The sequence below is a fragment of the Pan paniscus genome, chromosome 18 (assembly GCF_029289425.2).
Source record: "Pan paniscus chromosome 18, NHGRI_mPanPan1-v2.0_pri, whole genome shotgun sequence".
NCBI lineage: Eukaryota > Metazoa > Chordata > Mammalia > Primates > Hominidae > Pan > Pan paniscus.
In genome coordinates this window covers 20763106-20790299 of record NC_073267.2, presented here as the reverse complement: position 1 = coordinate 20790299, position 27194 = coordinate 20763106, and the positions used below count along the sequence as shown (strand labels likewise).

The 27194-nt window shown below is 42.1% G+C and overlaps 2 protein-coding genes and 1 non-coding gene across 8 annotated transcripts in view; 1 reads left to right on the top strand and 2 right to left on the bottom strand.

The window, feature by feature from the left end:
- The window catches only part of CCP110 (centriolar coiled-coil protein 110), a 29913-nt gene extending 27909 nt beyond the window's left edge, over nucleotides 1-2004 (bottom strand). For 2 of the 6 annotated variants that reach the window (XM_057300042.2, XM_057300043.2), the window contains exon 1: nucleotides 1471-1691. The gene's annotated coding sequence lies outside the window, so the exon portion shown is untranslated. Of the gene's footprint in view, nucleotides 1-1470 lie in introns of all 6 variants that reach the window. The other 4 variants (XM_024925962.4, XM_008956014.4, XM_008956011.5 and 1 more) reach the window with 3 other exon arrangements.
- Nucleotides 1690-23502, top strand: GDE1 (glycerophosphodiester phosphodiesterase 1). Its single transcript, XM_003830563.5, has 6 exons — nucleotides 1690-3854; nucleotides 8383-8558; nucleotides 14593-14698; nucleotides 17752-17844; nucleotides 20446-20657; nucleotides 21921-23502. Exons 1-6 carry the CDS (start codon nucleotides 3594-3596, stop codon nucleotides 22066-22068), a joined length of 996 nt encoding a protein of 331 aa, XP_003830611.1. The 5' UTR covers nucleotides 1690-3593; the 3' UTR covers nucleotides 22069-23502.
- A 3260-nt stretch (nucleotides 23503-26762) lies between these two features.
- On the bottom strand, nucleotides 26763-26902 carry LOC112437494 (U4 spliceosomal RNA). Its single transcript, XR_003026092.3, has one exon. It is a non-coding gene; the product is annotated as a U4 spliceosomal RNA (small nuclear RNA).
- Between the last annotated feature and the right edge of the window lie 292 nt (nucleotides 26903-27194).

Sequence of the window (27194 nt, the reverse complement as noted above, 5' to 3'; positions counted from 1 at the left end):
TACCTCTTAAACTGCAAAGGTAACCATTTAAGAAGTGAGCAGTCTGTATCCCATGATTAAGCAAGAGGACACTATGCCTTTCACACTACAATTACCACTGTCAGCAAGGTTTTATTTTAAGGGAGCCCTGACTACAAGGCTACCCCAGCCACAAATCTACTGCTCTGTATCTTGCCATCAGGCATCACTGGTCCACTTCCAGTAATAATTTGTCAGCTACAGCAGGTTCAGACATGCCCTGTCTTCTCCATTTATACCACAGAGAACCACTGACCCTTGTGCAAATAAGCCTCTTTGCAAACCCCGTAGACTCATGGTCCTATCTGCTCCTTACCCGTGCTCTGCCAGACATGTCACTGAAAGGAGTGGTAAAAGTAACACAGAACAGATCCTGCTTTTTTTTTGCAGAACCTAGTGTTTCTTTGCCCATCAGTTCTGCCAAAGACGCAAACTTCTTGTAAAAGCGGTAAAGGGGAAGATTTCTTATTCAGGTGCATACTAGCTGCAAGTTCTTGGCAAGCCAGTTACCATCCCCACACCTGTTTCGTCCTCTGTAAAAGAGGGATGATCACGGTATCCGTCTCAAAGGAATGTTGTAAGAATTCAATGAGCTAATGCATGTAGGGCAATTAACATAGTGCAGAACACGCAGAAAGCAACAAATAATGGGGACTGCTTTTCTTATTAAGAGGATAATGATGATGACGATTTTTAGCAGTAGAGTATGAATTCCTGGAGGGCAGCGACAGTGCTTGGTTCCCCGTAGGTTTCAAATGAAACTGAAAAATATAGAAAAGGGGACAACGGCTTCCTCATTTCCCTGTCCCTAGACCTCTCCCCGTCAAATCAATCTCGAGATGGCTGCCATTTGCCCAAACTGGGGGTAGGGAGCTTGGATCGTAACCAGAATAGAATCAAAGGGTGGGAACCATCTAGCAGCTTCAGGAGCAATCGATTACTTTATTATCCTCAAGTTTATGCCCCAGAGTGGCAAAGGCGAAGTAAGCAGCGCTCCTAGGGCCTTGGTTGTGGAAACCGGGGCTCATAAATGGCCAATGCACACCCCGGGGAAGCCTCCCTCTCCAGCACCGTGGGAGGGAGAAGAAAAACGGCCCAAACAATTTGATCACCACGATGGGGTTCTCCGGCTCTGGCCCGAGTTTTATTCACCAGGGACGACCCCCTGCCCTCTCCCCAGCGCCCCATGCCCACCTCCTCCAGCTCCTCCGATTTAAGACTCCAAACCGAGGGCCCTCCAGGCGGGGCCGGCATCGGAGCATCACCTCAGCGCCCGGTGCTGGCTGCCCCCGGGGTCCCGCCTCCCAACAGCCGGCGCCTTTCCAGGGGGCTCGAGGCCCGGGAGCCCAGCACAGAGCCCGCCCTCAGCTTCTCAGGGCGCCAATTTCGCCTCGCCAGACCACCTCTAAGCCCGGACCCGTCAAGGCTCAAGCCCCCTCCTCATGCACACACCTGATCCCCCACGGCCCCTTCAGCTCCTCTCCCCTCGCCACGGGCCTTGTCAGGAAGCGAATGGCTCAAATGGTACTGACAGAGCGCAGCTCGGTCCGCCGCCGCCTTCTCCTCCTCCTCCCCGCCATATTACGGATCTCAGGCTGCAACGCGGGCTCCTGGCAACCGCCGCCGCTGCCACCCCGACTCCACCTCTCAGGGCCGGCACTTCCGGTGGTTGATTCCCGGGCTGTTAAAACCGTTGGGCCACCAGAACACTACCATCCCCGAGGTGCATTGCGCGCCCGCGATGGAGGACGTAATGCTTACGGCCAGCACGCTGCACGCCGGGAAACGTAGTCTTCCTTGCAAGCTAGAGACTAGAATTTATTAATAAATTTACTTATTTAGTAGAATAGGAACACCCCTCAGGGTCTGAAGCCCCCTGAAGTGTTCCTTGAAGTTGCCATTTTTTTCTTATCTGTATAAAGATAACCCCTTTCTATGCAGCCGTTAGAAAACATGTAACATTCACCAAAATATTTTCTTGTAGGTAAAAACTTGCTGAACCCACCGGGCGTGATGGCTTACGCCTATAATTCCAACATTTTGGAAGCCGAGGCGGAAGGATCGCTTGAGCCCAGGAGTTCGAGATCAGCCTGGGCAACAAAGGGAGACGGCATCTCTACAAAAATTTTAAACGTTAGCCGGGTGGGGTGGCGCGAGCCTGTGGACCCAGCTACTCGGGAGGCTGAGGTCGGAAGATCGCTTGAGCCCAGGAGGTCGACGTTGCAGTGAGCCATGATTGCACCACTGCATTCCAACCTGGGCGATAGAGTGAGACTGTCTGAAAGAAAAAAAAAAAAAAAGGCTGAATCCTAGATGCCAACTGGAAGGCTTAAGACATCTATCCCCTTTTGCAAATCAGTGGGAAAATGCACTAAAGGAAAAAAAGGTAACAGAAAAATCCCTGAATATTTTTGCAAAGTTCTCTACATAAAAATGTTACCAGCCTTCCAAAATATGTCCAGGGGCCCCTTTTCACTCCCTAACTCGGCTTCATGGTCTATCTCTCTTACCCTCCTTCCAGTGCCTGTTTTTGCATATGTAAAATGGGGGTTTTAAAAGTGCCTATCACAAGGGTGGTTGTGAGGCACAGTTGAGGTAACTCTTGCACAGTGCCTGGTACAAAAGCCCTTAGCAGAAGTAAGATTAGGGGGAGGAGGAGTGAAAATGTCACAAATCACTGGGGAGGCCTTTATGTCAGTCCCCACCCTGCCATTAACTGCTTAATTCACCTATCCTCAGTTTCCGCATCTATGAAATAAGGGAATCCTTAAAACCCCTTCCAGTTTTATAATCCGATTGTGCCTTCTTTGCTAGGCTCTTCCAGTCCCCCAGAATCTGGAAAATAAAGTCGATTGAAATCAGTCTCCTGATAGTAACTGTTAGGCTGTATTGAGAATGAGATAAGCATATAAAGTGTTTGCTCGTCAAGTACCTGGGACATGGTAAGTGCTCTGTAAACGTTAGGTGTACTTGCTAACTTTTATTTCCTCCCACAAGAATGTGAATCCCATAAGAGCAAAAACCCTGTAGGTCCTGTTCAACTGTGTCCGGAGCACCTGCACCGGTATTTGGCACATCTTGAATTGAACTGAACTGAACTGAATTGAATTAATTGAATTGAATTGATAGTCTAAGCCTCTCCAGGTTCCCTGGAATGCAGTTTCCTCAAGGGCAGATAAAGGAGTCACTAAAATCCCTTCCAGTCCTACAGCTTTAGGACGGTTCTTATCCCTCCTTTTCTCGCCTAGGAGTCTGAACGCCCAGGTTGAAGTTCAGACCTCGGAAAACCCTAATCCACCTTAGATTTGGAACGTGAGCCTGGGGCCTGGGGCCTGGGCCCTCCCCCGTTGCCATGGAGCGGCTCCGCCCACTGGCGCTGCGAATCCCGATCCCTGATTGGCTGGGCGGCCGACTCCCTCTCTGGATGTGTCCGCTGCCGCCATTGTGCGGCGCTGGTCCCCTCAGAGGGTTCCTGCTGCTGCCGGTGCCTTGGTCCCTCCCCCTCGCTTCTCGTTCTACTGCCCCAGGAGCCCGGCGGGTCCGGGACTCCCGTCCGTGCCGGTGCGGGCGCCGGCATGTGGCTGTGGGAGGACCAGGGCGGCCTCCTGGGCCCTTTCTCCTTCCTGCTGCTAGTGCTGCTGCTGGTGACGCGGAGCCCGGTCAATGCCTGCCTCCTCACCGGCAGCCTCTTCGTTCTACTGCGCGTCTTCAGCTTTGAGCCGGTGCCCTCTTGCAGGGCCCTGCAGGTGCTCAAGCCCCGGGACCGCATTTCTGCCATCGCCCACCGTGGCGGCAGCCACGACGCGCCCGAGAACACGCTGGCGGCCATTCGGCAGGTGAGACCCCCACGTTCGCGCCCCTCGGTCCTCCCGAGAGCTCGGACTTCTACTTTTCCTTCCCAGGGTTCCCCGATCTTCTCAGGACGGCCTTCCCACTTCCTCATTCGTCCACAAGGCACACTCCCGGCCCTTGATCCCTCCCAGTGTCTAGGGATCTCCGGACTTGAGGTTTTATATTTACAGAAGACAGCAGATATGTATATAGTTTCTGTGCGCCTGACGCTGAGGTTACATACAGCCAGGAACAAGGTCAAAAGTGTCCCTGGTTTACAGAGTGTACATCGGAATGGGGGAGGCAAGCCTTAAACAAGTAAACACATAAATGAGATAACTTTAAGAGAGTGAAAGGTGCAATGAAGAAATCGGGGGAACTCGAAGGAAAGAGTTACGCTATTTTATTTAGATGGAATAGTCAAGAGAAATCGTCTCCGAAGAAGCAACATTTGAACAGAAACCGGAATTATAAGGAGCCAGGCAGGTGAAGAAGGTCCTGAGATGGGAATAATATAGGGGTGTTCAGGTAACAGAAGAGGCAGTGTGTGGCCTGACTTCAAGGAACAGAACAAAGACTGGTGTGTGAATGAAGTAGAAAATGGGTCAGGTCAAATAGGGTCTTGGTCAGTAATTGAGGTTAGTCTAAATAGATCACCCTTCACAAGACATACGTTTGCTTGTCTTCTAAATCATTTGAGTCATTTCCTTATCACCTTTTCCCCAGACACACACATTCGCACTCGCACAACCCTGGCAGCTGGACTCACATCAGTTTCTGCCCCCTCCTTTTCACAAGGCACTCCTGAAACTTTTGATACCTCCCAGCTCTTGGCATTCTCCTGGCTTCATAATGACAGCTTACAGAGAGGGCTTTTCAGTGGATTAGGCACTTTTGCATCTGTGTAAATATATCTGATTCTCTTCTTTTTTCTCTCTCTCTTCTTCCTTCCTTCTTTTTTTTTTTTTTTTTTTTTTTTTTTTTTTTTTTTTTTTACTTTACAGAGTCTCACTCTTTTACCCAGGCTGGAGGGCAGTGGTGCAATCTCCACGCACTGCAACCCCTGCCTCCCGTGTTCAAGCGATTCTCGTGCCTCAGCCTCCGGAGTAGCTGGGATTACAGGCGTGTGCCACCACGCCCAGCTAATTTTTGTATTTTTAGTAGAGATGGGGTTCTGCTATGTTGGCCAGACTGGTGTCAAACTCCTGGCCTCAAAGTGATCCACCCGCCTCGGCCTCCCAAGGTACTAGGATTACAGGCATGAGCCATCATGCCTGGCCTCCCTCATTTCCTTTTTTTTTCTTTTTTTTTTTTTCTTTTTTTTTAAACGAAGTCTCACTGTCTCCCAGGCTACAGTGCATCGGCGCAACCCCAGCTCACTGCAACCTCTGTATCCCAGGTTCAAGTGATTCTACTGCCTCAGCCTCCCGAGTAGCTGGGATTACAGGCATGAGCCACTGTGCCCGGCCAAGATTTATACTTTTAAAGCTGCACTTTGGCCCATGTGGAGAATGTACTGTGGGTGTAATTTCCTTCCTTTGCCACTGTTTATAGTAGTGTATCTGTTTTTGGAATACACTCAACTCACATTTGTCAAGTTTTTCCTTCTATATCTCATTTATAATCTACCAGAAATTCTAGCACTGTCAGAAATGTATATATGTATGTATACATTCGACTTTACCAATAATTTTATTTGTTTATTTATTTATTTTTGAGACAGGGTCTCTCTCTGTCACCCAGGTTTGAGTGCAGTGGGGCGATCTCAACTCACTGCAACTTCCACCTCCCAGGTTGAAGCGATTCTTGTGCCTCAGGCTCCCAAGTAGCTAAGATTACAGATGTGCTCCTCCACTCCCAGCTAATTTTTGTTTTTTGTTTTTAGTAGAGATGGTGTTTTGCCATGTTGGCAAGGCTGGTCTCAAACTCCTGACCTCAAGTGATCCACCTGCCTCAGTGGATTACAGAGTGCTGGGATTACAGGCAAAGTGCTGGGATCACAGGCATGAGCTACTGCCTGGCCAGCTTTACCAGTACTTCTATGTTATTCCAGTAATTGAGATAAAAAGATGAATCCCTGGTTCTAATTCACATATTAGTATATATAGGAGATATTGCAAGTTCAGTTCCAGACCTGAGTAAATAGTCAATAAAGCAAATATAGTAATAAAGGGAGTCACAAATTTTTTGGTTTCCCAGTGCATATAAAAGTTATGTTTACACTATATTGTAATCTATTAAGTATTGTGTATGTATATATATATATGCACATATACACACATATATAGGTTTTCATCCATGGTTCCTGGCTCATAACTCTCAGCCCTTGCTACAGTATTTTGTTAGGCATCCTAGGCCTTAGGAGCAGGCCTTGGGAAATGGAATCTCTCCTGCCCTCCTTTCACCTACCCCAAGGCAGGACTGGAATCTTTCCCTGTCTTTCAAATTGTGAGTCTTGAGACCCTCCTCAGAGAGGGACCCCACCCTATACCCTGGGGGAAGGAATGCTGACATCATGAAGCTTCCATAAAAACCTAAGAGGAATTAAAAAAATAAAAACTAAAATAAACCTAAGAGGACTTGAAGCCAATTGGTCAGAAGTTCCATAGGCCCCAGCTTGCTATTTGTGTCTGGAGGAGGGTGGGGTGCAGTCTTGGGGACCAAGCCCTCAACCTCTGATCTGACACTATCTCCAGGTAGATAGTGTCAAAATTGAGTTGGAGGATACCCAGCTGGTGTCCACTACTTATTGGTGGGGAAAAACCCCCACATTTTTGGTCACAGACGTTGGGGTTGATTGTTGTGAGAGCAGAGGGAAAATGTGATGTGTTTTTCCAAAATAGTCGTACATCTGTATCACATGGGAAAAGGAAAAGATTTAAATAAAGCAGAAAAATCTCCACCCATAAAGGACGTTATTGATAAATTTGACTATATTACCTTTAAAGATGTGTTTAAAAGGACATAATAAATAACAATGGCTAACATTTATTGAAATCTTAACTATTCACTAGCACAGTGCTTTGTGTTGTTTATGGGTACTTAAATAAAAACCTGTAAGGGAGTGACATGAGAATGATATACACCAACTTTAAGATGGTAATTACCCCTGGAGAGGAAAGGAGGAGAATGAAAGGGAGAATTTCAGCTGTATCTGTAGTGTTGATAGTAAAACTGAAGAGGATAAGAGTGCAACTTCTACTGCATCCTAGCTTGTGCAGCCCTGGGCAAGTTTCCTACTCTTTCTTTGTCTCAGTTTTCTTATCTGTTAAATGAGAATATTAATAGTACCTGCTTCAGGGTTGTGAGGATCAAATAAGTTAATACATTTAAAGCACTTAGAAGAGTGCCTGGCAAGTAGAAAAGGCTCAATAAATAATAGTTTTTGTTTTTGTTTTTGTTTTAGTACAGAAAGAGACTGAGGAAATTAGGTCAAAATATTCACATATGTTAAATCTTTTTTACTGTTGATGTTTGCAATAGACCATGACTTAAAATATTTTTTAAAAAATTAAAAATCTTGATCATAGCTGGGCACAGTGGCTCACACCTGTAATCCCAGCACTTTGGGAGGCTGAGGCAGGAGGATTGCTTGATCTCAGGAGTTCGAGACCAGCCTGGACAACATGGTGAAACCCCATCTCTACAAAAAATACAAAAATTAGCTGGGCATGGTGGCACGTGCCGGTAGTCCCGGCTACTTGGGAGACTGAGGTGGGAGGATGGCTTGAACCCAGGAGGCGGAGGTTTTAGTGAGCCGAGATCATGCCACTGCACTCTAGCCTGAACAACAGAGCCAGATCCTGTCTCCAAAAAAAAAAAAAAAAAAAAAAGAAAGAAATCTTCATCGTAATGAGCATTTCACATCTTTATTGTGATGAGGAAGCCAAGGAAGCAAACATTAAATAGTGTGTCTCCAGAGGAGCATGGCTCGTGTAATTTAAGGTTCAAATTCTCTATTTAGATAAATTCTAATCTATCTCATCAAGCTTAACAACTTATTGGCCAACAGCCAGTGCTGCTTACATAAACAAAATGTGATATGTCCTAGAAGCAGGCGTGGTGTCTTTGTGGTAGAGGGTGGAATTAAACCAACAAAAACCTGACTCATTTATGCCAAAGTAGTGAAATATCTGACTAATCAACAACCGTGGGGTGATCATCAGAACTGCTGTACCAACAAAGAGTATAGGTAAACAGTGGAATTGTCTAAGTATTCATAAGCCATTGATGACCCATATAGTTAAACATCCAGAGAAAACATAAGTTCCTGAAGTCTCCTAGTCTTCCACTGTGAAAGTAAGAAGAGTGGGAAAATTAAAGTTTTTAAGGAATCCATCAGTTAGGAATTGAAGTAAGGTTATATACACAGAAAACAGAAACAGATCAGGATTGCTGTTTGGTGGGGGAAGTGGAAGGAAAATGAATCAAAAAGGACAGCTGTCTTAGGAGCCCTGCTGGTCTTTTGGGTGGTTAGATGCAAAATAATGTTTGTGGCCATTTGACAGTAATATTCTTGATGTTTTTGTTAAGGCAGCTAAGAATGGAGCAACAGGCGTGGAGTTGGACATTGAGTTTACTTCTGACGGGATTCCTGTCTTAATGCACGATAACACAGTAGATAGGACGACTGATGGGACTGGTCGATTGTGTGATTTGACATTTGAACAAATTAGGAAGCTGAATCCTGCAGCAAACCACAGACTCAGGTAAGTAGTTTATTGTCACTTAAACAGATCTTTTAGCTTTTATTGGAAATGACAGACACTGATGCCTTCTAATTACATCTGCCCCAGGAGAGTTGTCTTGTTTTGTTTTGAACTGTACGTAGGTCTCGTAAGTAATGAGCAAGTGCCAGGAACAACAGAAATTTGGCATTATGTTTTTAATCTTTCCCACTGAGGCTAAATTTGGCTTCAGAATTATTCTCAAGATAATACTGTCTAGTCATAGAATCATGAGGCTGAAAGCCATTGCTTGGCAATCTTCTTGCCTTCAGGTGTACCAAGAAGCAAATTATACATTCATTAAAAGCTTCAAGTAACCTTATAATATCACATTTTAACTTAACCCATTTAATTCTTCTGATCCTCATAACAAACTTCTGAGGAATCACAGAATTGTAGGAATAGAGAGTATCCTAGAAATCATCTGGAATAGCACTTTGCAGTAGAACTTTCTGCAATGATGGAAATATTTTATATCTGCACTGTGTAATATGGTAGGTACTTGTGGCTATTGAGCACTTGATATGTGGCTAGTGACATGAGGAAGTGAATTTTTAATTTAAATGTAAATTTAAACTGAAATAGCCATGTGTGGCTACCATATAGGATACTATAGATCTAGATCAATCTTGCCTTTAGATATAATCCCAGAAAAGTTAAATTATTTACTCAAGGGCAAATAACTAGTTCATAAAGAAGCCAAAACTAGAATCTATCCCAAGTTTTAGTCCAAATCATGCTGTTTTTAGCTGCCCCCAGTGTCTTTCAACCCTGTAAGAGCAAAAGTTCTTTCAGTGTCTAATTTAATTCCTTCCTGGTAGAGTGTAAACATAGCTTCCAAAGTATATACACTAGAGCTAATCTTACAAGATGTTCCGCAAAAACAGGGTTCAAGTAAGATCAAACAGTGTATTCTGAATACTTCTGTTGTGGATAAACAGTCCACATCAGCTGATTCTTACTTGTAACTTAGCTTTTCTCAAACTTACATGATCACAGAACCTACATCCTCTTCCCCACTTACAGCGGTAAACACCCTTGGAATTGGTATGCTGAGTAATATACTGTACTTTGGAATGTGGTTATTTAAATCCCTCTCTGCTTGTCATCTTTGCAGTACTGAAAAGTGTGTGCTCACTGGTTATTCATGTAATATCAATTATCCAGACAATGATTGATTCTCTTGGAAAATTAAGTATTTGACCCAACAATTAAGTTATACTTTTTCCTAAAAGATGATCCAGACCTGTTTTCCTAGGATCTGAAAAACATTAGTCTGCCGAAGGAAGTCATACTGTAGGCAGGAAAGAATATTGGTAACACTTGAGAATTATGAGTCCAAGTTGCTAGAATTGTTCTTGAGTGTCATCAGATATTGTATTGCTCTGCTTATGCAAGGGAAAGGCTGGTTTGAATATTATAATGACATTGCAGCTAATAAAATGTCAGGTTCAAAGTTAATACTTAAAGCAAAAATGTTTAGGGTCATCATTACCCTTAAAAATCCTTTAAGGGAGCACTGAGTCCATTTCTCTGGAATTTGTGCATCCTAGGAAAAAAAATTGTGATTTTCAAAAAATCCCTTAAGAAGACAGCAAAGGCAACATATTATCTCAGTGTCTTTAACACAACCAGTCTTTGCTCCACTATTGGAACAGAGTGTGTTCTATGATTGAAAACTAAATGAAGTAATTGGCTTGTGTTTACGGATTATGTTGTGGGAAAAAATAGATATTTTCTCTAGAATTATGCTCAGTGTGATGAGATGCTTGTCCTGAGAGGAGGATAAGGAGGAAACTAAGATCAGCCAAAGGAATAACAAATTCAGGTCTCCCATCTTTCACTCTCAGGGAATAGAAATTGATTAGAATGGCTGGGATAATTGCCTGTAATGTTTAAATTATCCTTATCTTTTTTTTTTTTTTTTTTTTTTTTGAGTTGGAGTTTCACTCTTGTTGCCCAGTTTGGAGTGCAATGGCATGATCTTGGCTCACTGCAACCTCCACCTCCCGGGTTCAAGTGATTCTCCTGCCTCAGCCTCCAGAATGCTGGGATTACAGGCACGTGCCACCACACCCGGCTAATTTTTGCATTTTTAGTAGAAACGGGGTTTCGCCATGTTGGCCAGGCTGGTCTCGAACTCCTGACCTCAGGTGATCTGCCTGCCTCAGCTTCCCAAAGTGCTGAAATTACAGGCATGAGTCCACTGTACCTGGCCTATCCTTCCCTTTTTTAAAAGCACGATCTTACAGTTGAAATAATGCAGTTGAATTAGCATTAAGTTAAATAATAATTTTATTATGAGAGAAAAGCTAATTTCTTTTGTATCAAGCACTTAGTTTTCATTTTCTTTATCAGAAAATTATGTCTTAGAACATTATTTATTTTAAACAGTTGCACTTAAATAAATACACAATACAGTTAACAGATTTATGTATTCCTAAGAATTCCTCCTGCATAGCATTCTATTAGGGAAATTACACTCTGAAAATTAAGTCTTTGAGTTTTCCAAAGGTGGCATATACTCTGCCCTTTGGGGAGTAGGGTTATTAATAATGTTATTAATTCAATAGAAATTCAGTGATTTCTTAAAAATTAAATGATTTTTGTTGTTGTTGCTGGTCTTTGGTCAAGAATATCTGTATTTGAACACATGGAGGTTCCTGAATGATGGAGCACTCAGAAAGGGCATGGAAGCTCTATGCCCCTTTCCCCATACCTCACCCTACGCATGTCTTCATCTGTATGCTGTGTAACATCCTTTATAATAAACCTGTAAACATGTTTGAGTTCCGCAAGCCACTCTAACAAATTAATTGAACCCAAGGAGGAGGAGGTGGGAACCCCAATTTATAGCTAGCGTCAGAAGCACAGAATTACCAGAAAAGGAAAACAAATCAAAACAAAACAAAACAAAAAACAGAAAAATAACATCCATTATACAATATAAGAAACCAAAGACCATCAATCTCTAATCTCTGTGCTCAGGTGTCTGTGTGCTTCAATTCTTCTCATCTACGAGTCTTGGGTTTTCAATGCTCACTTGTCACCAGGATATGAATTAAAAATGTCTTGGGCACCACCATGTGGTCCAGTTGTCTTAACCTTTCTAAAAGTGCTTGTGCAAACCATTTACTTGTTGCTTCTTACACAATTACAGCCCAACCTACTTGTGGTTAAAAGCAACCACAGCATGTTTGAAAGTCTTATGCAATAAAAGGGAAGTTTATGATTACATTTAGTCTGTACTTACTGGATACTTTCAGTTTTATCAGTTCCAAGTACAGCAAACTCTGGATAATATGGTTAATTACTTCCTCCATGATTCTTTCAACCTTCGTATCAATTTTGCTAAATATGGAATGATTGACTAGCCAGAGCAATCAGGAAAGAGAAAGAAATAAAAGGCATCCAAATTGGAAAAAGAGGAAGTCAGATTGTACCTCTTTGCTGACAACATGATTTTGTATGTAGAAAAACCTAAAGACTTCACCAAAAAACTGTTAAAACTGATAAACAAATTTAGTAATATTGCAGGATATAAAATCAACGTACAAAAATCAGTAGCATGTCTATACGTAAATAATGAACTAGCTGTAAAAGAAATCAAGAAAGTAATCCCATTTACATAGCTACCAAAAAAAAACAATAAAATACCTAGCTCTTACAAGGAAAACTACAAAACACTGATGAGAAAACTTAAGAGGACACAAATGGAAAGACATCCCATGCTCATGGATCAGAAGAATTAATATTCCTAAAGTGACCATTCTACTCAAAATAATTTACAATTCAGTGCAATCCCTATCAAAATATCAAAGACATTCTTCAGAGAAATAGAAAAGCAACAATCCTAAAATTCATATGGAACCATAAAGAAGCCCAAATAGCTAAAGCAATACTGAGCAAAAAGGACAAAGCTGGACATATCACACTACCTCACTTCAAGATATACTACAAAGCCACAGTAACCAAAACAGCATGGTATTGGTATAAATACTGACACACACACACAGACACACACACACACAAAACAGATACATAGACCAGTGGAATACAATAGAGAACCAAGAAATAAATCCATATATTTACAGCCAACTGATTTTCCATGAAGGCACCAAGAACATTACAGTGGGGGAAAGGAACTCTCTTCAATAACTGGTACTGGGTAAACTGGATATCCATATGCAGGATAATGAAACTAGACCCCTATCTCTCACTATATTTAAAAAATCAACACAAAATGGATTAAAAGTTTAAATTTAAGACCAGAAACTATAAAACTACTAGAAGAAAACACAGGGGAAAAGCTCTGGGACATTGATCTAGGCAAAGATTTTATGGCTAAGACCTCAAAAGCACAGGCAACCAAAACAGGCAAATGTGACTATATTAAACTAAAAAGCTTCTGCACAGCAAAGGAAATAATCAACAGAGTAAAAAGAAAACCTGTTGAATAGGAGAAAATATTTGCAAACTATTCAACAGACAAGTAACTAATATCCAGAATATACAAGGAACTTAACAGCAAAAACAATAATAATCCCATTAAAAACATCTATTCGAATCCTAATTTGAATAAACATTTTTCAAAAGAGGACACACAAATGGCCAACAGGCATATGAAAAAACACCACAAATTATTAGGGAAATGCAAATCAAAACCACAATGAAGTACCATCTTATCTAGTTAGAATGGCCATTATTTAAAAGATTTTTTAAATAACAGATGCTGGCGAGGATACACAGCAAAAGGAACTCTTATATTCTGTTGGTGGGAATCTAAATTAGTACAGCCATTATGGAAAACAGTATGGAGGTTTCTCAAAAAACTAAAAATATAGAACTACCATACAATCCAGTAATCCCACTAGTTGGTATCTATCCAAAAGAAAGGAAACTAGTGTATCAAAGGCATACTTGCACCCCCATGTTTATTGCAACACTATTCACAATAGCCAAGATACAGAATCAACCTAAGTGTTCATCAGTGGATGAATGGATGGAGAAACTGTGGTAAATATACTCAATGGAATACTATGTAGTTAGCCATAAAAAAGGATGATATCCTGTCATTTACAGCAACATGGATGGAACTGAAGGTATTATGTTAAATGAAATAAGATAAGCCAGGCACAGAAAGGCAAATATTACATGTTGTCACTCATATATGGGAGCTAAAAAAGTTGATCTCATGGAGGTAGAGAGGAGAATGATAGTTACCAGAGGCTGGGAAGGGTTTGGGGTTGGGGGAAGAGGGGAATAAGGAGAATTTGGTTAATGAGTACAAACATACAGTTCGATAGAAGGTATAAATTCTAGTGTTCAATAACATAGTAGGGTGATTATAGTTAACAATCTGTTGTATATTTCAAAATAGCTAGGAGATTTAGATGTTCCTAACACAAAGAAATGATAAATATTTGGGGTGATGGACATCCTAAATACCCTGATTTTATCATTATACATTATGCGCATATCACAAAAATATGTCTAAGTGTATAGCAATAAAAATGTGGAAAAAAGAATATCTATAATTTGGTTCAAATTATTACAGTAGGACAGGCGCAGTGGCTCACACCTGTAATCCTAGCACTTTGGGAGGCCAAGGCAGGTAGATCACTTGAGGTCAGGAGTTCAAGACCAGCCTGGCCACCATGGTGAAACCCCGCCTCTACTAAAAACACAAAAAATTAGCCAGGCGTGGTGTCACACGCCTGTAGTCCTAGCTACTTGGGAGGCTGGGGCGGGAGAATTGCTTGAACCTGGGAGTTGGTGCTTCCAGTGAGCTGAGATTGCACCACTGCACTCCAGGCTGGGCAACAGAGCAAGACTCCGTCTCAAAAAAAAAAAAAAATCTTAAAGTAAAGTATCTTTGGACTTTGCTATGGTCGAAAAAAGAAAGTTGGAGAAAACACTCTTTCCTTTTGATTGAGAGACATATGCAAAATGTTTGTTGCAATACAGTTTATCTGTTTCTCTTTTTTCCTACAACGTATTTTCTCTTCTCTTACAGGAATGATTTCCCTGATGAAAAGATCCCTACCCTGAGGGAAGCTGTTGCAGAGTGCCTAAACCATAACCTCACAATCTTCTTTGATGTCAAAGGCCATGCAAACAAGGTACAGTTTAAATTGTGGACTTCACTTTGTTAAAAAGACATCTTATTTCATTGACGGTCATTTCCGAAGTTACATATATTTTGTTATTTATTCTTTTTAAAACTTACTTTTATAAATTATATTTGTTTAATGGAAGTGTACAATGCAGGAATCTATATCATTTAAGGAAACAGTGCGTTATGGAACTTTTTAGCCTTTTATGGAAACTTTACAAAACCAGCACAAAATGGAAGAGTCAAGTTTCTATTATTTACATAAAGCATTTACAAAAGATATTAAGTAAACAGTAAAAAAGGCATTTCTAGAAAAAAACCACTCTAGTAACCTTGAGTTACTTGAAAAAAAGGAATTCTCAAGTTGTACACAAGACCAATTTTATCTAGCTTAAAAGTTAAGGGCCTTATATGGACAACTGGACTGCATTTAAAGAGAATTCCTATATTAAAAGCTTCTAATAGTTAACAGAACATATACCTTTTACATAGATTTATCCCTTTGTATAATTTATATCCCTTATGTATAGTTTTTTATTCATTGATTTTAGCAGTTATACTTTTATCAGAAAATCATTTATTTTCTTCAAATGTATTTGACATTCCTAGATAAAATTTTGCTTAAATTTTAGGGCCTGCACTTACACTCATAAGAACATATTATTACAGTGAAAATCAGTGGGAAGATATGATTCTGATTACATTTGTTCTCTTATAACCAGCTTTTCAAGTGCAAGTACTTTTTTCCCCATTTGGGCAACTTGAGTATTTTTCCCCTAGCAATATTAATAATCGGTAAGGGCCATCTACTGGTTGAGAATTCTGATGATGCCAATTTTTTTTTTTAATTAATCCCATGATATTCATTGAAACCAGTTGTTAAAACCCAAAATGGGCCGGGTGCGGTGGCTCACACCTGTAATCCCAGCACTTTGGGAGTGGATCACTTGAGGTCAGGAGTTCGAGACCAGCCTGGCCAACATGGCGAAACCCCTGTCTCCACTAAAAATACAAAAATTAGCTGGACTTGGTGGCGGGCACCTGTAATCCCAGCTACTCGGGAGGCTGAGGCAGGAGAATTGCTTGAACCGGGGAGACAGAGGTTGCATTGAGCCGAGATTGTGCCAGTAGTACTCCAGCCTGGGTGATAGAGCGAGACTCCGTCTCAAAAAAAAAAAAAACCTGAAATGTGGAGCCTAAGTATACACTCTAATTTTATTACAGTTAATTCCTATTTTTGAAGAAGGAAGAGAATGGTAACTAATTTATTATTCTAGTAAACCGATAGTTGTATACGTCTAGGTTTTCCAATTGGTCTGCGTTAGAATCACCTGGACCTATTTTAAAATATAAATTCCTGGGCCATTCTCCCTAGGGAAGAGATTCTGAAAATGTCTAGGGTGGGCTCAAGGAACATGTATTTTTAATGAGCACCTCAGGTGCTCATTGTTGATGTTGCAGCCCACATTTGGTAACCCTGATAGGTCCTACATTTCACCCATGGTATACTGACTTTTATGCTTATTCTCTTAGATTTTTTGAGACAGAGTCTCACTCTGTCACCTAGGCTGGAGTGCATTGGTGCGATCTCAGCTCAATGCAACCTCTGCCTCCGGGGTTCAAGCAATTCTCCTGCCTCAGCCTCCCAAGCAGCTGAGATTAGAGGCATGTACCATCACACCCGGCTAATTTTTGTATATTTAGTAGAGATGGGGTTTTGCCATGTTGGCCAGGCTGGTCTCAAACTCCTGGCCTCGAGTGATCCACCCACCTTGGCCTCCCAAAGTGCTGGGATTACAGGTGTGAGCCACCACGCCTGGCTTCTCTTAGAATACTTTTTAAAAAGAAGTAGACATTTTTTTAAAAAATCTAGCTATTTGAGTCTTCTGAATGGGTGCTCATGGGTGTTCAGCCAAGACTGGGTAGAACATAGTGACCTAATTCACCAAGATGGTAGTAGAAAGGCACAAGTGTAGGCAACAAAGTGGAGCTAGTAGAGCACAGTGGCCAAAATCATGGGCTTGGGACTCCAACAGTCCTTGACTGAGCTCTTACTACAGGGTAACCTTAACTTTGATGAGCTTCAGTTTCTTCATGGGTAAAATGGGGATACTAAAAGCAGTTACCACATAAGGTTGTTGTGAGAATTAAATAATGTAAATGCAAAGAGTTTACAGTGCATGTCTTTGTTCAAACAGAAAAAAAAAATGCTTTCTATAGCTTGCCTTCAGTTGCATTAGCGAAGAGGAGGCATGACATGGATAATTTGTGTCCTTTTTTATTTTGGTGGGGGAATGCATTTTGCTCATCATATTTGGTTAGGGGTATGTGTAACATTCCAAAAATTAGCAGTGTTTCACAAATTATGCAGCAGCAGCATTGCGTCCCACATGGCTGGTGACTTTCTTGTTGTTAGCTGCTATTGATGTCACTTCACTAGGGGTTACCAAATAATACTTAAATTATATCATGTCTTCTTCATTTCGTAGCTAGACTACTATAAAAAGAAACTTCTGTTCACCTTGGGAACAATTGGGAGCCCCTTAACTCTTCCCAGTCCCTCCTACCCTTGCCCCATTGCTTCTCCCTCCATATTGGTGATGGGTAATGTGTCCTCTCAGTCCCCTGGACTGAGAAATCTACCCTCTGTAGTTCCCAGACTGGCTGGCTCATGTTTCATTTAGAAAAGGCACAAAGTGATAGAGCTGTGGGTATGAAAGGACTTTTCATAGTGGCTAAACTAGGGTATAAGGCAAGGAAAATTTTGCCTCTGGCCTCATCTGACCTACGGCTTACCACACTTTTCAAAAGTATTCCAAAAGGGGTGAGGCCCTCAGAGGGAGTAAAGCAGCAGTACTCCACCTTCTTCCTTGTTTGCTGCTTGTGTGAGTTTAAAATGCATCCCAGTGGATAATAGACTCTACCAATACTTTCAGTACCTCCATTTCTAGTAAACTTGTTTTATTCCATAGGGTTGTACTTAATATGTGACAGTTATTGGCTGGGGCTATCTATCACATTTTAATCAATTTTAAATATATGAATCTCTTTATTTTACAGGCTACTGAGGCTCTAAAGAAAATGTATATGGAATTTCCTCAACTGTATAATAATAGTGTGGTCTGTTCTTTCTTGCCAGAAGTTATCTACAAGGTAACATTCGGGATTTTTCTTGTACATATTAGGTGAGCTGGTGTAGATAATTGCAATGGGCTGCATAAGCACAGGATAGATGCCTATTAAATTGAACTGCATCAGGGTCACAGTTGAGAAGCTCCTCTTTTAAATTAACCAGAGAAATTCCAGAAGGGGAATGTACTCATACTCCTTACAGAATGCCATTATTCCTCTTTTGCCCCTTCTTTTATGTTGTTTATAGGCTCACTCAGATTACTGTAGTAAAATTCTCACAACAGAAAAGAATTATGTAGCCCCTACTTCTCACCAACTAACAGCAGAACATACCTTCATAAAATAAATTCTTAATTATGGAGAATCTAAAACATGCATAAAATAAAGTAGTAGTGTACCCCCCCTTTAACTGTGATCCAGCTCATTTCACTCATAACCCCATTGATCCTCCCCAGTGTTATTTTGAAGCAAATCTTATTCCATCCATAAAATTGCATTAAGAATCTTTAAAAAGTGGTGCCATTTTATTTTTATTTTATTTATTTATTTATTTATTTACTTATTTATTTATTTTAAAAGACAGGTTCTCCCTCAGTTTCCCAGGCTGGAGTGCAGTGGTGTGATCACAGCTCGCTGCACTCTTGACCTTCCAGGCTCAAATGATCCTCCTGCCTCAGCCTTCCAAGTAGCTGGGACCACAGGCACACGTCACCACGCCCAGCTAATTTTTTATTTTTATTTTTTGTAGAGACAGGGTCTCCCTGTATTACCCAGGCAGTTCTCCAGCTCCTAAGCTCAAGCAATCCTTCCACCTCAGCCTCTCAAAGTGCTGGGATTACAGGCATGAGCCACTGTAACCAGCCTAGTGATGCCTTTTTAAAAACATAGCCACAATGCCATTGTCCCATCTAAAAATTATTAACAATAAATTCTTCATATCATCAAATATCCAGTGTATAAATTTTGACTTGTCTTGGAAATGTCATAAATGGTTGTTTTTCATAAATTGCTCATTCGAATAGGACCCAAGTAAGATCGGCGTGTTACAATCGTAAATCTTTTTTTGTTTGTTTTTGAGACGGAGTCTTGCTCTGTTGCCCAGTGGTATGATCTCGGCTCATCGCAACCTCTGCCTCCCGGGTTCAAGCAATTCTCTTGCCTCAGCCTCCTGAGTAGCTGGGATTACAAGCACACACCACCATGCCTGGCTAATTTTTTTTGTATTTTAGTAGAGACGGGGTTTTGCCATGTTGGCCAGGCTGGTCTCGAGCTCCTGACCTCAGGTGATCTGCCTGCCTCGGCCTCCCAAAATGATTACAGGTATGAGCCACTGTGCCCTGCTGGCAACTGTAAATCTTAAAACTTGCAGGTTCTGTCTCTCTCTCTCTCTGTTTTTTTTTGTTTGTTTGTTTTGGGGGGTTTCTTGTTTTGTATTTACTGAAGAAACCAGATTATTGTTTTGTAGAGTTTACCCAAGTCCAAATTTTGCTGATTATGCCATGATATGGTTTAATATTTTTTTCTCTTTATTTTCTATAAACTGGTAGCGAGAGCTGGAAGCTTGCCTTGATGAGGTTAGGGTTGGTTATTCTTGGCAAGATAACTCTAGAGATGAGGGTGTTTTTCCGTCAGGAGGCACTTGACATCTGGTTGACTCCTGTTGTTTTTGGCTGCTATTGATGCTCATTGGCCAGATCTGTCCATTTTCTAGGGAGCTACAAAATGTTGATATTTTAATTCTATTACTTCTTGCATTAGCTGAAATAGATCTTTAAAAAGAAACTTTTCCTCCTCTACTATTTAGTTACCAAATAGGCAGAATAAATGCTTTATCTTTCCTTTTATTTACCAGTTTCCAGAATAACAAGCTGGTTCCGTAGCATTCTTTACCAGTGACCAACAGAGCATACATTGAAAATTTTTACAGTGAGGATAGAGCCTATCAATAGAAGCTGTCATGGAGTTGAATAGGGTCATGGGGCTTGCAGACATTTGGAACAGTGTTTCCCAAACTTCCTTGACCACAGAGTCCTTTAAAACGTATAAGACATTCCCCCAGAGGAGCACAAGAGCAGAGACTAAAGGAACTCCATCCACATCTCTCCATTTCTCTGTTGTCCTCTCCCATTCTCTTGTCACAATCCCTTCTCTCCCTTCCCAGCTCACTTCCCCATCCCCCTCCTCACCCCTACAACTCTTCAGCCATTTGCTCTGGAAAGGGTCAAAACTAAACAGCCCATCTTGAACTGACCTTGGTTCCATCCTCATTGAGTTCTAATTAATTATCTCTGGCCAGGATTTAAGTCGATAGCCAATTAAAAGTTTATTCTCGTGACATTATTAAAATTTGATCCTGAAGTTTTAATTTTTCCATTTTAAAGATAGGATTGCAGTTTTTAAGGATTGGGGAAAAAAAGTTCTCATATGTGCTGCATATTAGTGCTTTACATTCTTCACATTATTTTCTCAAAGGGTTTATGATTGAGAACTTATTTAGTAGATACCGGGGCAGGGTACCAACCATGACCACCTCATCTGATTGAGCACATTGGCTAAATCTAAACTAATAAGTATTCAACTTTACATATGATCATTATTTTACTTCCCCAAATTCCTTTGCAGATGAGACAAACAGATCGGGATGTAATAACAGCATTAACTCACAGACCTTGGAGCCTAAGCCATACAGGAGATGGGAAACCACGCTATGATACTTTCTGGAAACATTTTATATTTGTTATGATGGACATTTTGCTCGATTGGAGCATGCATAATATCTTGTGGTACCTGTGTGGAATTTCAGCTTTCCTCATGCAAAAGGATTTTGTATCCCCGTAAGTTGGAAGGTTTTTTATTTTACCCAGACAGACATCCTGAATGCTCTTATTTGAAAGGAAGGATTAACAGAGTAGACAACCTGAACTGGTTCTGACCTGCAAAGCTTACCATACCTCTAAATTGGATTGCCAATTTCGCTTCTTAGGTGGGAAGAGTTCAGGCATATTTCACTGTTTTCAGACCAAGTCGATCACATATTTTCGGTTTTTTAGTGTATTTTGAAGAAAAAAAAATGAACCTGCAAAACTATGCTGAGCAAGGGATTTTATTTCTGTGACTGGTTTTTTTGAAAGCCAACACAGGATCCTGGGCAGAACCACAGTGAAGACATCCTGTGGGCACCAGCCTCCCCACTACCATCTTATGTTATAGGCACTCCCCCACCTCTCCCCATAAAATTTCCATTTCCTAACCTGCTAGCGATCTCGGAATCATTTCTTTGGCAATTCTGTATCTGTATATTTCAGCTAATTAGAGTTGTAGGTCTAGTATTATTTCAGACATACATGATTCAGTTCAATAAATATTTGGTAAGTGCCTACACTATTGCAAGGTTCCATGTTGAGAAGCTGAAGATGCAGTGGGTAAAGAATCAAAGCCATGATCTCTGCCCTCGTGACGTTTATAGCCAAGTGGGAGAGTGAGAGATGCTAATCAAATAAAAATCCAGTCAATATAGAGTTAAAACTAAGATACAGGCTATGTCAGAGAAAACTGTGCATGGACTATAATCTAATCTGGTCTGGGTTGTCAGAAACAGCATCCCCAAGGAAGTGACAGTTAAGCTAAGATCTGAAGGGTGAGTGGGAATTGGGAGGAATCCAGATCAGAGAGAAAAATACATGTAATGTGCTCTGGCAGGAAGGAGCATGGTTCTTTCTAGGAAGTGAAAGAAAATTAATATTCTTTCAATTAATTTAAAATTAATCAGCACAGAAAAGAAAGGGGGAGTGTGGTGTGAGATGAAGCCAAGGAGACAGGCGGGGCCAGGTCAGGCACACCTTCAGTGGCTGTGCCAAGGACAGTTGGGGGTGGCGATCATTAGTGAGCTACTGAAATGTTTTAAGCTGGGACAGTGTAGAGGAGGTTCATGGCATCCTGGGTTTTGGAACAGTCCCTCTGATCACAGTGCAGAGGCCAGTTAGGAGGCATTCTCTGGGCACTATTGGTATGCAGTGAACACCATACTTAGTGGCCATTATGGATTCCTGAGACAGCTGCTTATTATTCTAACAGGATTGGCTTTCCTCTTTCCCCAGGGCCTACTTGAAGAAGTGGTCAGCTAAAGGAATCCAGGTTGTTGGTTGGACTGTTAATACCTTTGATGAAAAGAGTTACTACGAATCCCATCTTGGTTCCAGCTATATCACTGACAGCATGGTAGAAGACTGCGAACCTCACTTCTAGACTTTCACGGTGGGACGAAACGGGTTCAGAAACTGCCAGGGGCCTCATACAGGGATATCAAAATACCCTTTGTGCTAGCCCAGGCCCTGGGGAATCAGGTGACTCACACAAATGCAATAGTTGGTCATTGCATTTTTACCTGAACCAAAGCTAAACCCGGTGTTGCCACCATGCACCATGGCATGCCAGAGTTCAACACTGTTGCTCTTGAAAATCTGGTTCTGAAAAAACGCACAAGAGCCCCTGCCCTGCCCTAGCTGAGGCACACAGGGAGACCCAGTGAGGATAAGCACAGATTGAATTGTACAATTTGCAGATGCAGATGTAAATGCATGGGACATGCATGATAACTCAGAGTTGACATTTTAAAACTTGCCACACTTATTTCAAATATTTGTACTCAGCTATGTTAACATGTACTGTAGACATCAAACTTGTGGCCATACTAATAAAATTATTAAAAGGAGCACTAAAGGAAAACTGTGCCAAGCATCATATCCTAAGGCATACGGAATTTGGGGAAGCCACCATGCAATCCAGTGAGGCTTCAGTGTACAGCAACCAAAATGGTAGGGAGGTCTTGAAGCCAATGAGGGATTTATAGCATCTTGAATAGAGAGCTGCAAACCACCAGGGGGCAGAGTTGCACTTTTCCAGGCTTTTTAGGAAGCTCTGCAACAGATGTGATCTGATCATAGGCAATTAGAACTGGAAGAAACTTCCAAAAATATCTAGGTTTGTCCTCATTTTACAAATGAGGAAACTAAACTCTGTGGAAGGGAAGGGGTTGCCTCAAAAGTCACAGCTTAGCTGGGCACAGTGGCTCATGCCGATAATCCCAGCAATTCAGAAAGCTGAGGCAGGAGGATTACTTGAGGCCAGACTGGGCAATATAGCAAGACCCCATCTCTAAAAAATTAGGCATGGTGGTGCATGCCTGTATTCCCAGCTACTCAGGAGGTTGAGGTGGGAGGATCACTTGAGCCCAGAAGTTCAAGGCTGCAATGAGCCATGATTACACCACGGCACTACAACCTTGGTGACACAGTGAGAACCTGACTCTTAAAAAAAAAAAAAAAAAAAGATAACTAGAACTTCTAGAACTTCTTGTTTACAGTTAGCCAGAAACTATACACGTGGTTTAACATGCATTATCTTACTCAATCCATACAAAAGTCTTATGGAGGTGTTAGCACTCGTTCTACTGATGAAGAACTGAGGTACTTCATAAAACCAGTTACCCAAGGTGTCTTGAGTCTGGTACAACTGGCATTCAAATCTAGGTCAGTCTGCCCCCAGAGCCACTACCCTTACCCCTCACTGAATCTGCCTTTATATTGTTGAGCCCATGACCCCAACTGCTCTTTCCAATTTGAACTTCCAGGGATTTTATTGTGAACTTACGTAGCAACATTAAAATGAAGTTGAATTGTTTTTAATGGCAACGCCGTCTGTCTCCTCTAGCTTACCGCTTCTCACCTTTCAACCCCATCTGTGGCCTTTGTCCAGGCCCACAGCTTAGCCATGGCTTCCCTCCTGCATCCCTGCCGTGGGTTGCTGGCCTCACACTTGCAGCAGCTGGACAGTGATTTTAGAAGGCCACCAGTCCCCACAGCTATGTGACAATGAGAAGCAAACTTTTTTGTGACAGATTGTATTGGCATAGGCATGATAGATGGGGCTTGGTACGTTTTGAATCAGCATTTGCAAAAAAATTGTCTTGAATTTTAAAATAAACAACAAAGATTTGTTCATTGAGTGCAACAAATGTCTAAACTGCACGTACTTCCGTGCCATGTTATGACTAGAGTGAAAGAAGGAGGAAAAAGTGACCAAAGAAAATACATCAGGCCAGGCGTGATGGCTCATACCTGTAATCCCAGCACTTTGGGAGCTGAGGTGGGTGGATCACTTGAGGCCAGGAGTTTGAGACCAGCCTGGCCATGATGGGGAAACCCCGTCTCTACTAAAAATACAAACATTAGTTGGGCATGGTGGCACATGCCTGTAATCCCAGCTATTCAGGAGGCTGAAGCAAGGAGAATTGCTTGAACCCAGGAGTCAGAGGTTGCAGTGAGCCAAGATTGCACCACTGCACTCCAGCCTAGGCCAGAGAGCAAGACTCTGTCTCAAAAAAAAAAAAAAAAAAAAAAGATACCTCTGTTCAACACTAGCTGTTCAACAGGCTGTTCAACACTAGCCTGGGCAACATAGTGAGACCCCATCTCTACAAAAAATTTACAAAGAGGGGCTGAGATGGGAGGATCACTGGAGCCTAGCAGGTTGAGGCTGCAGTGAGCTAGGATCGTGCCACTGCACTACAGCCTGGGCGACAGAGTTTGACTCCAATCTTTAAAAATTTCATAATAATAATAATATCCCTTTGTGTTGTGGGAAGATCTCTGGAGAGCCATGAGATCTCTGTCTCTTGATCTTTATCCCAAATCCATTTTACCTTTGATTCAGCCAGGCCAAATTAAGGATTTAGGTCCTATGCTAAGATGGTCAGGGCCTCAAAAGGTGGAGAATTTGAATGATGAAATAAGGTATTAATAACTACTATTAAGCACTTCCTTGGAAGGCTTAGTATAGGGTTAATAACAGGATTTGGAATCAGAGAAAGCCAAGTCTGCTTTCCTATTCAGCAACTTACCAGCTATATGACCTTGGGTAAGTTACTGAATTTATCTGTAAAATAGGGGTAGTATTCTTGCGGTGGTGGTGATTAAATGAAAGAGTGCATGTAAAATCCTTGCTAATTAACATTTATTGACTGCCTACCATGTCCTAGACTGTTTAAAATGCTTTCCATGTACAGTAGTTTCTTTATTTTTTGAGACAGTCTCACTCTGTCACCCAGGCTGAAGCGCAGTGGTGCGATTTCAGCTCACTGCAACCTCCGCCTCCTGGGTCCAAGCAATTCTCCTGCCTCAGCCTCCTGAGTAGCTGGGATTACAGGCGCTTGCCACCACGCCTGGCTAATTTTTGTATTTTTAGTAGAGATAAGGTCTTACCATGTTGGCCGGGCTGGTCTCGAACTCCTGACCTCAGGTGATCCACCCACCTCAGCCTCCCAAAGTGCGGGGATTACAGGCATGAGCCACTATCCACTGCGTGTACACCTCCAGGAGAAGCAGGGCTGCACTGAAGTGGAGACAAGGGATGGAGGTGAAGGGAGAAGCATTCTAGATGGAAGCACTTAGCATCTGGTGAATGAGCAGAAGTGATGCTTTCAGAGAGAGTTCAGATTTCATTGTAGAAGCCCAAGCAGCAGCCGGGCACGGTGGCTCACGCCTGTAATCCCAACACTTTGGGAGGCTGAAGCGAGCGGATCATCTGAGGTCAGGAGTTCAACACCAGCCCAGCCAACATGGCGAAACCCCGTCTCTACTAAAAATACAAAAATTAGCCGGACCTGGTGGCACGCTCCCGTAATCGCAGCTACTCGGGAGGCTGAGGCAGGAGAATCGCTTGAACCCAGGAGGGGGAGGTTGCAGTGAGCTGAGATTGTACCACTGCACTCCAGCCTGGGAGACAGAGGGAGGCTCCAACTCCATCTCAAAAAAAAGCAAAGAAAAAAGCACAAACAGCACTAAGATGACCCCAAGGGGAATAAAATCACTTCCAACATCACTTCCATGGGTTGCCTGCACTGACCCCACAGACAAGTCTCCCTTAGTCCCTGTGCTTCTTCAGAGCATCTACTACAACTGTAATGAATTATTGCTTAAGAATTAAATTCATGTCTAAACCTGCTAGACAGGCAGCACCATGAATTGTTCACCATCTTGCTCACCACTATTTGGTCCACATTTGTTGAATGAATGGATGGATGAACACTACATACAACTGTTACCAAAGATGACACCAAAAGAAATTCCTCCGATGAAGTGAATTAATGAAAAAAATAAGTGAATGAAAAAGTGCGTGGTCAAGTGCAGTGGCGTGTGCCTGTAGTCCCAGCTACTTGGCAGGCTGAAGTGGGAGGACTGCTTGACCTAGGAGTTTGAGTCAAAGCTGGCAACACAGCCCAGCCTTATCTCTTAAAAATAAAAAAAAAGGGAATAAATGACAGCACTGGTTGGGTGCTTGTGTTTCGAATGTATCTTAACTGCTTTCTAAATTCAGTTCCAATTAGGTTTTATGCGAGTGATTACTTAAGAGGAGGCTCCTCTCCCCTGAGTAACTGCACCTTTCTGCTGGACCTTTCAGTGTTAAGAACAGCCACGTGGCTTGTGAATCATTTGGCAAACCTGCAAAAACATTATACACACACGTATTCATTACATATGTGCACACACACACATTCCACACATCACCACCAGTTTCATATTTGGTTTGAGTAAGACTTTTAATTTACTTTATTTATTTATTTATTTTTTTGAGGCAGAGTCTCACTGTTGCCCAGGCTGGAATGCAGTGGTACAATCTCACCTCACTGCAACCTCTGCCTCCCAGGTTCAAGCAATTCTCCTGCCTCAGCCTCCCGAGTAGCTGGGATTATAGGCATGTACCACCACGCCCAGCTAGTTTTTTTATTTTTAGTAGAGACAGGGTTTCACCATGTTGGCCAGGCTGGTCTTGAACTCCTGACATTAAGTGATCCGCTTGCCTCAGCCTCCCAAAGTGCCGGGATTACAGGCATAAGCCATCGCACCCAGCTAATTTCTTTTCTTTTCTTTTTTCTTATTCAGTCTCCGTAGAGACTGTCAAAAATTGCCAGCGCTGATTATATTTCAAGTCATCACGGTGGGGTATTGGGAAAATTTCCAATTAGCAATAATCGCGTCTCGGATAAATCTCATTGGCTACGGTACTGCCACTGTGCAAAGCTAGCTTGACGTAGGACTTTGATGGTCATGTATAACACCTCACAGGGGCAGAACCTCCTCCATCCCCGACTCCAAAGACTCATGTAATCAGTACGCAAGAAAGTTCAGAGATGAGACCTCTGGTTGTATTCCACCTTTGGGACATGGGGGATGTCTTTAGTTCAAAGTCACAAATAAATGCAGGTTCTACAATTCAGAGGCTTCATATCCCTGCTGGAGTATTACATGTTTATTCAGGATGGACCACTTTTCTTAGCAACAGTTTCTAAACCTTTGCCAGGTCTGGGAAGTCTG

Bases quoted from the DNA above. Each gene is read 5' to 3' on its own strand.
- GDE1 (XM_003830563.5), top strand. From the start codon at position 3,594: ATGTGGCTGTGGGAGGACCAGGGCGGCCTCCTGGGCCCTTTCTCCTTC. The intron at 14,699-17,751 runs GTACAGTTTAAA...TTTATTTTACAG, and splicing joins TCAAAGGCCATGCAAACAAG to GCTACTGAGGCTCTAAAGAA. The intron at 20,658-21,920 runs GTAAGTTGGAAG...CTCTTTCCCCAG, and splicing joins CAAAAGGATTTTGTATCCCC to GGCCTACTTGAAGAAGTGGT.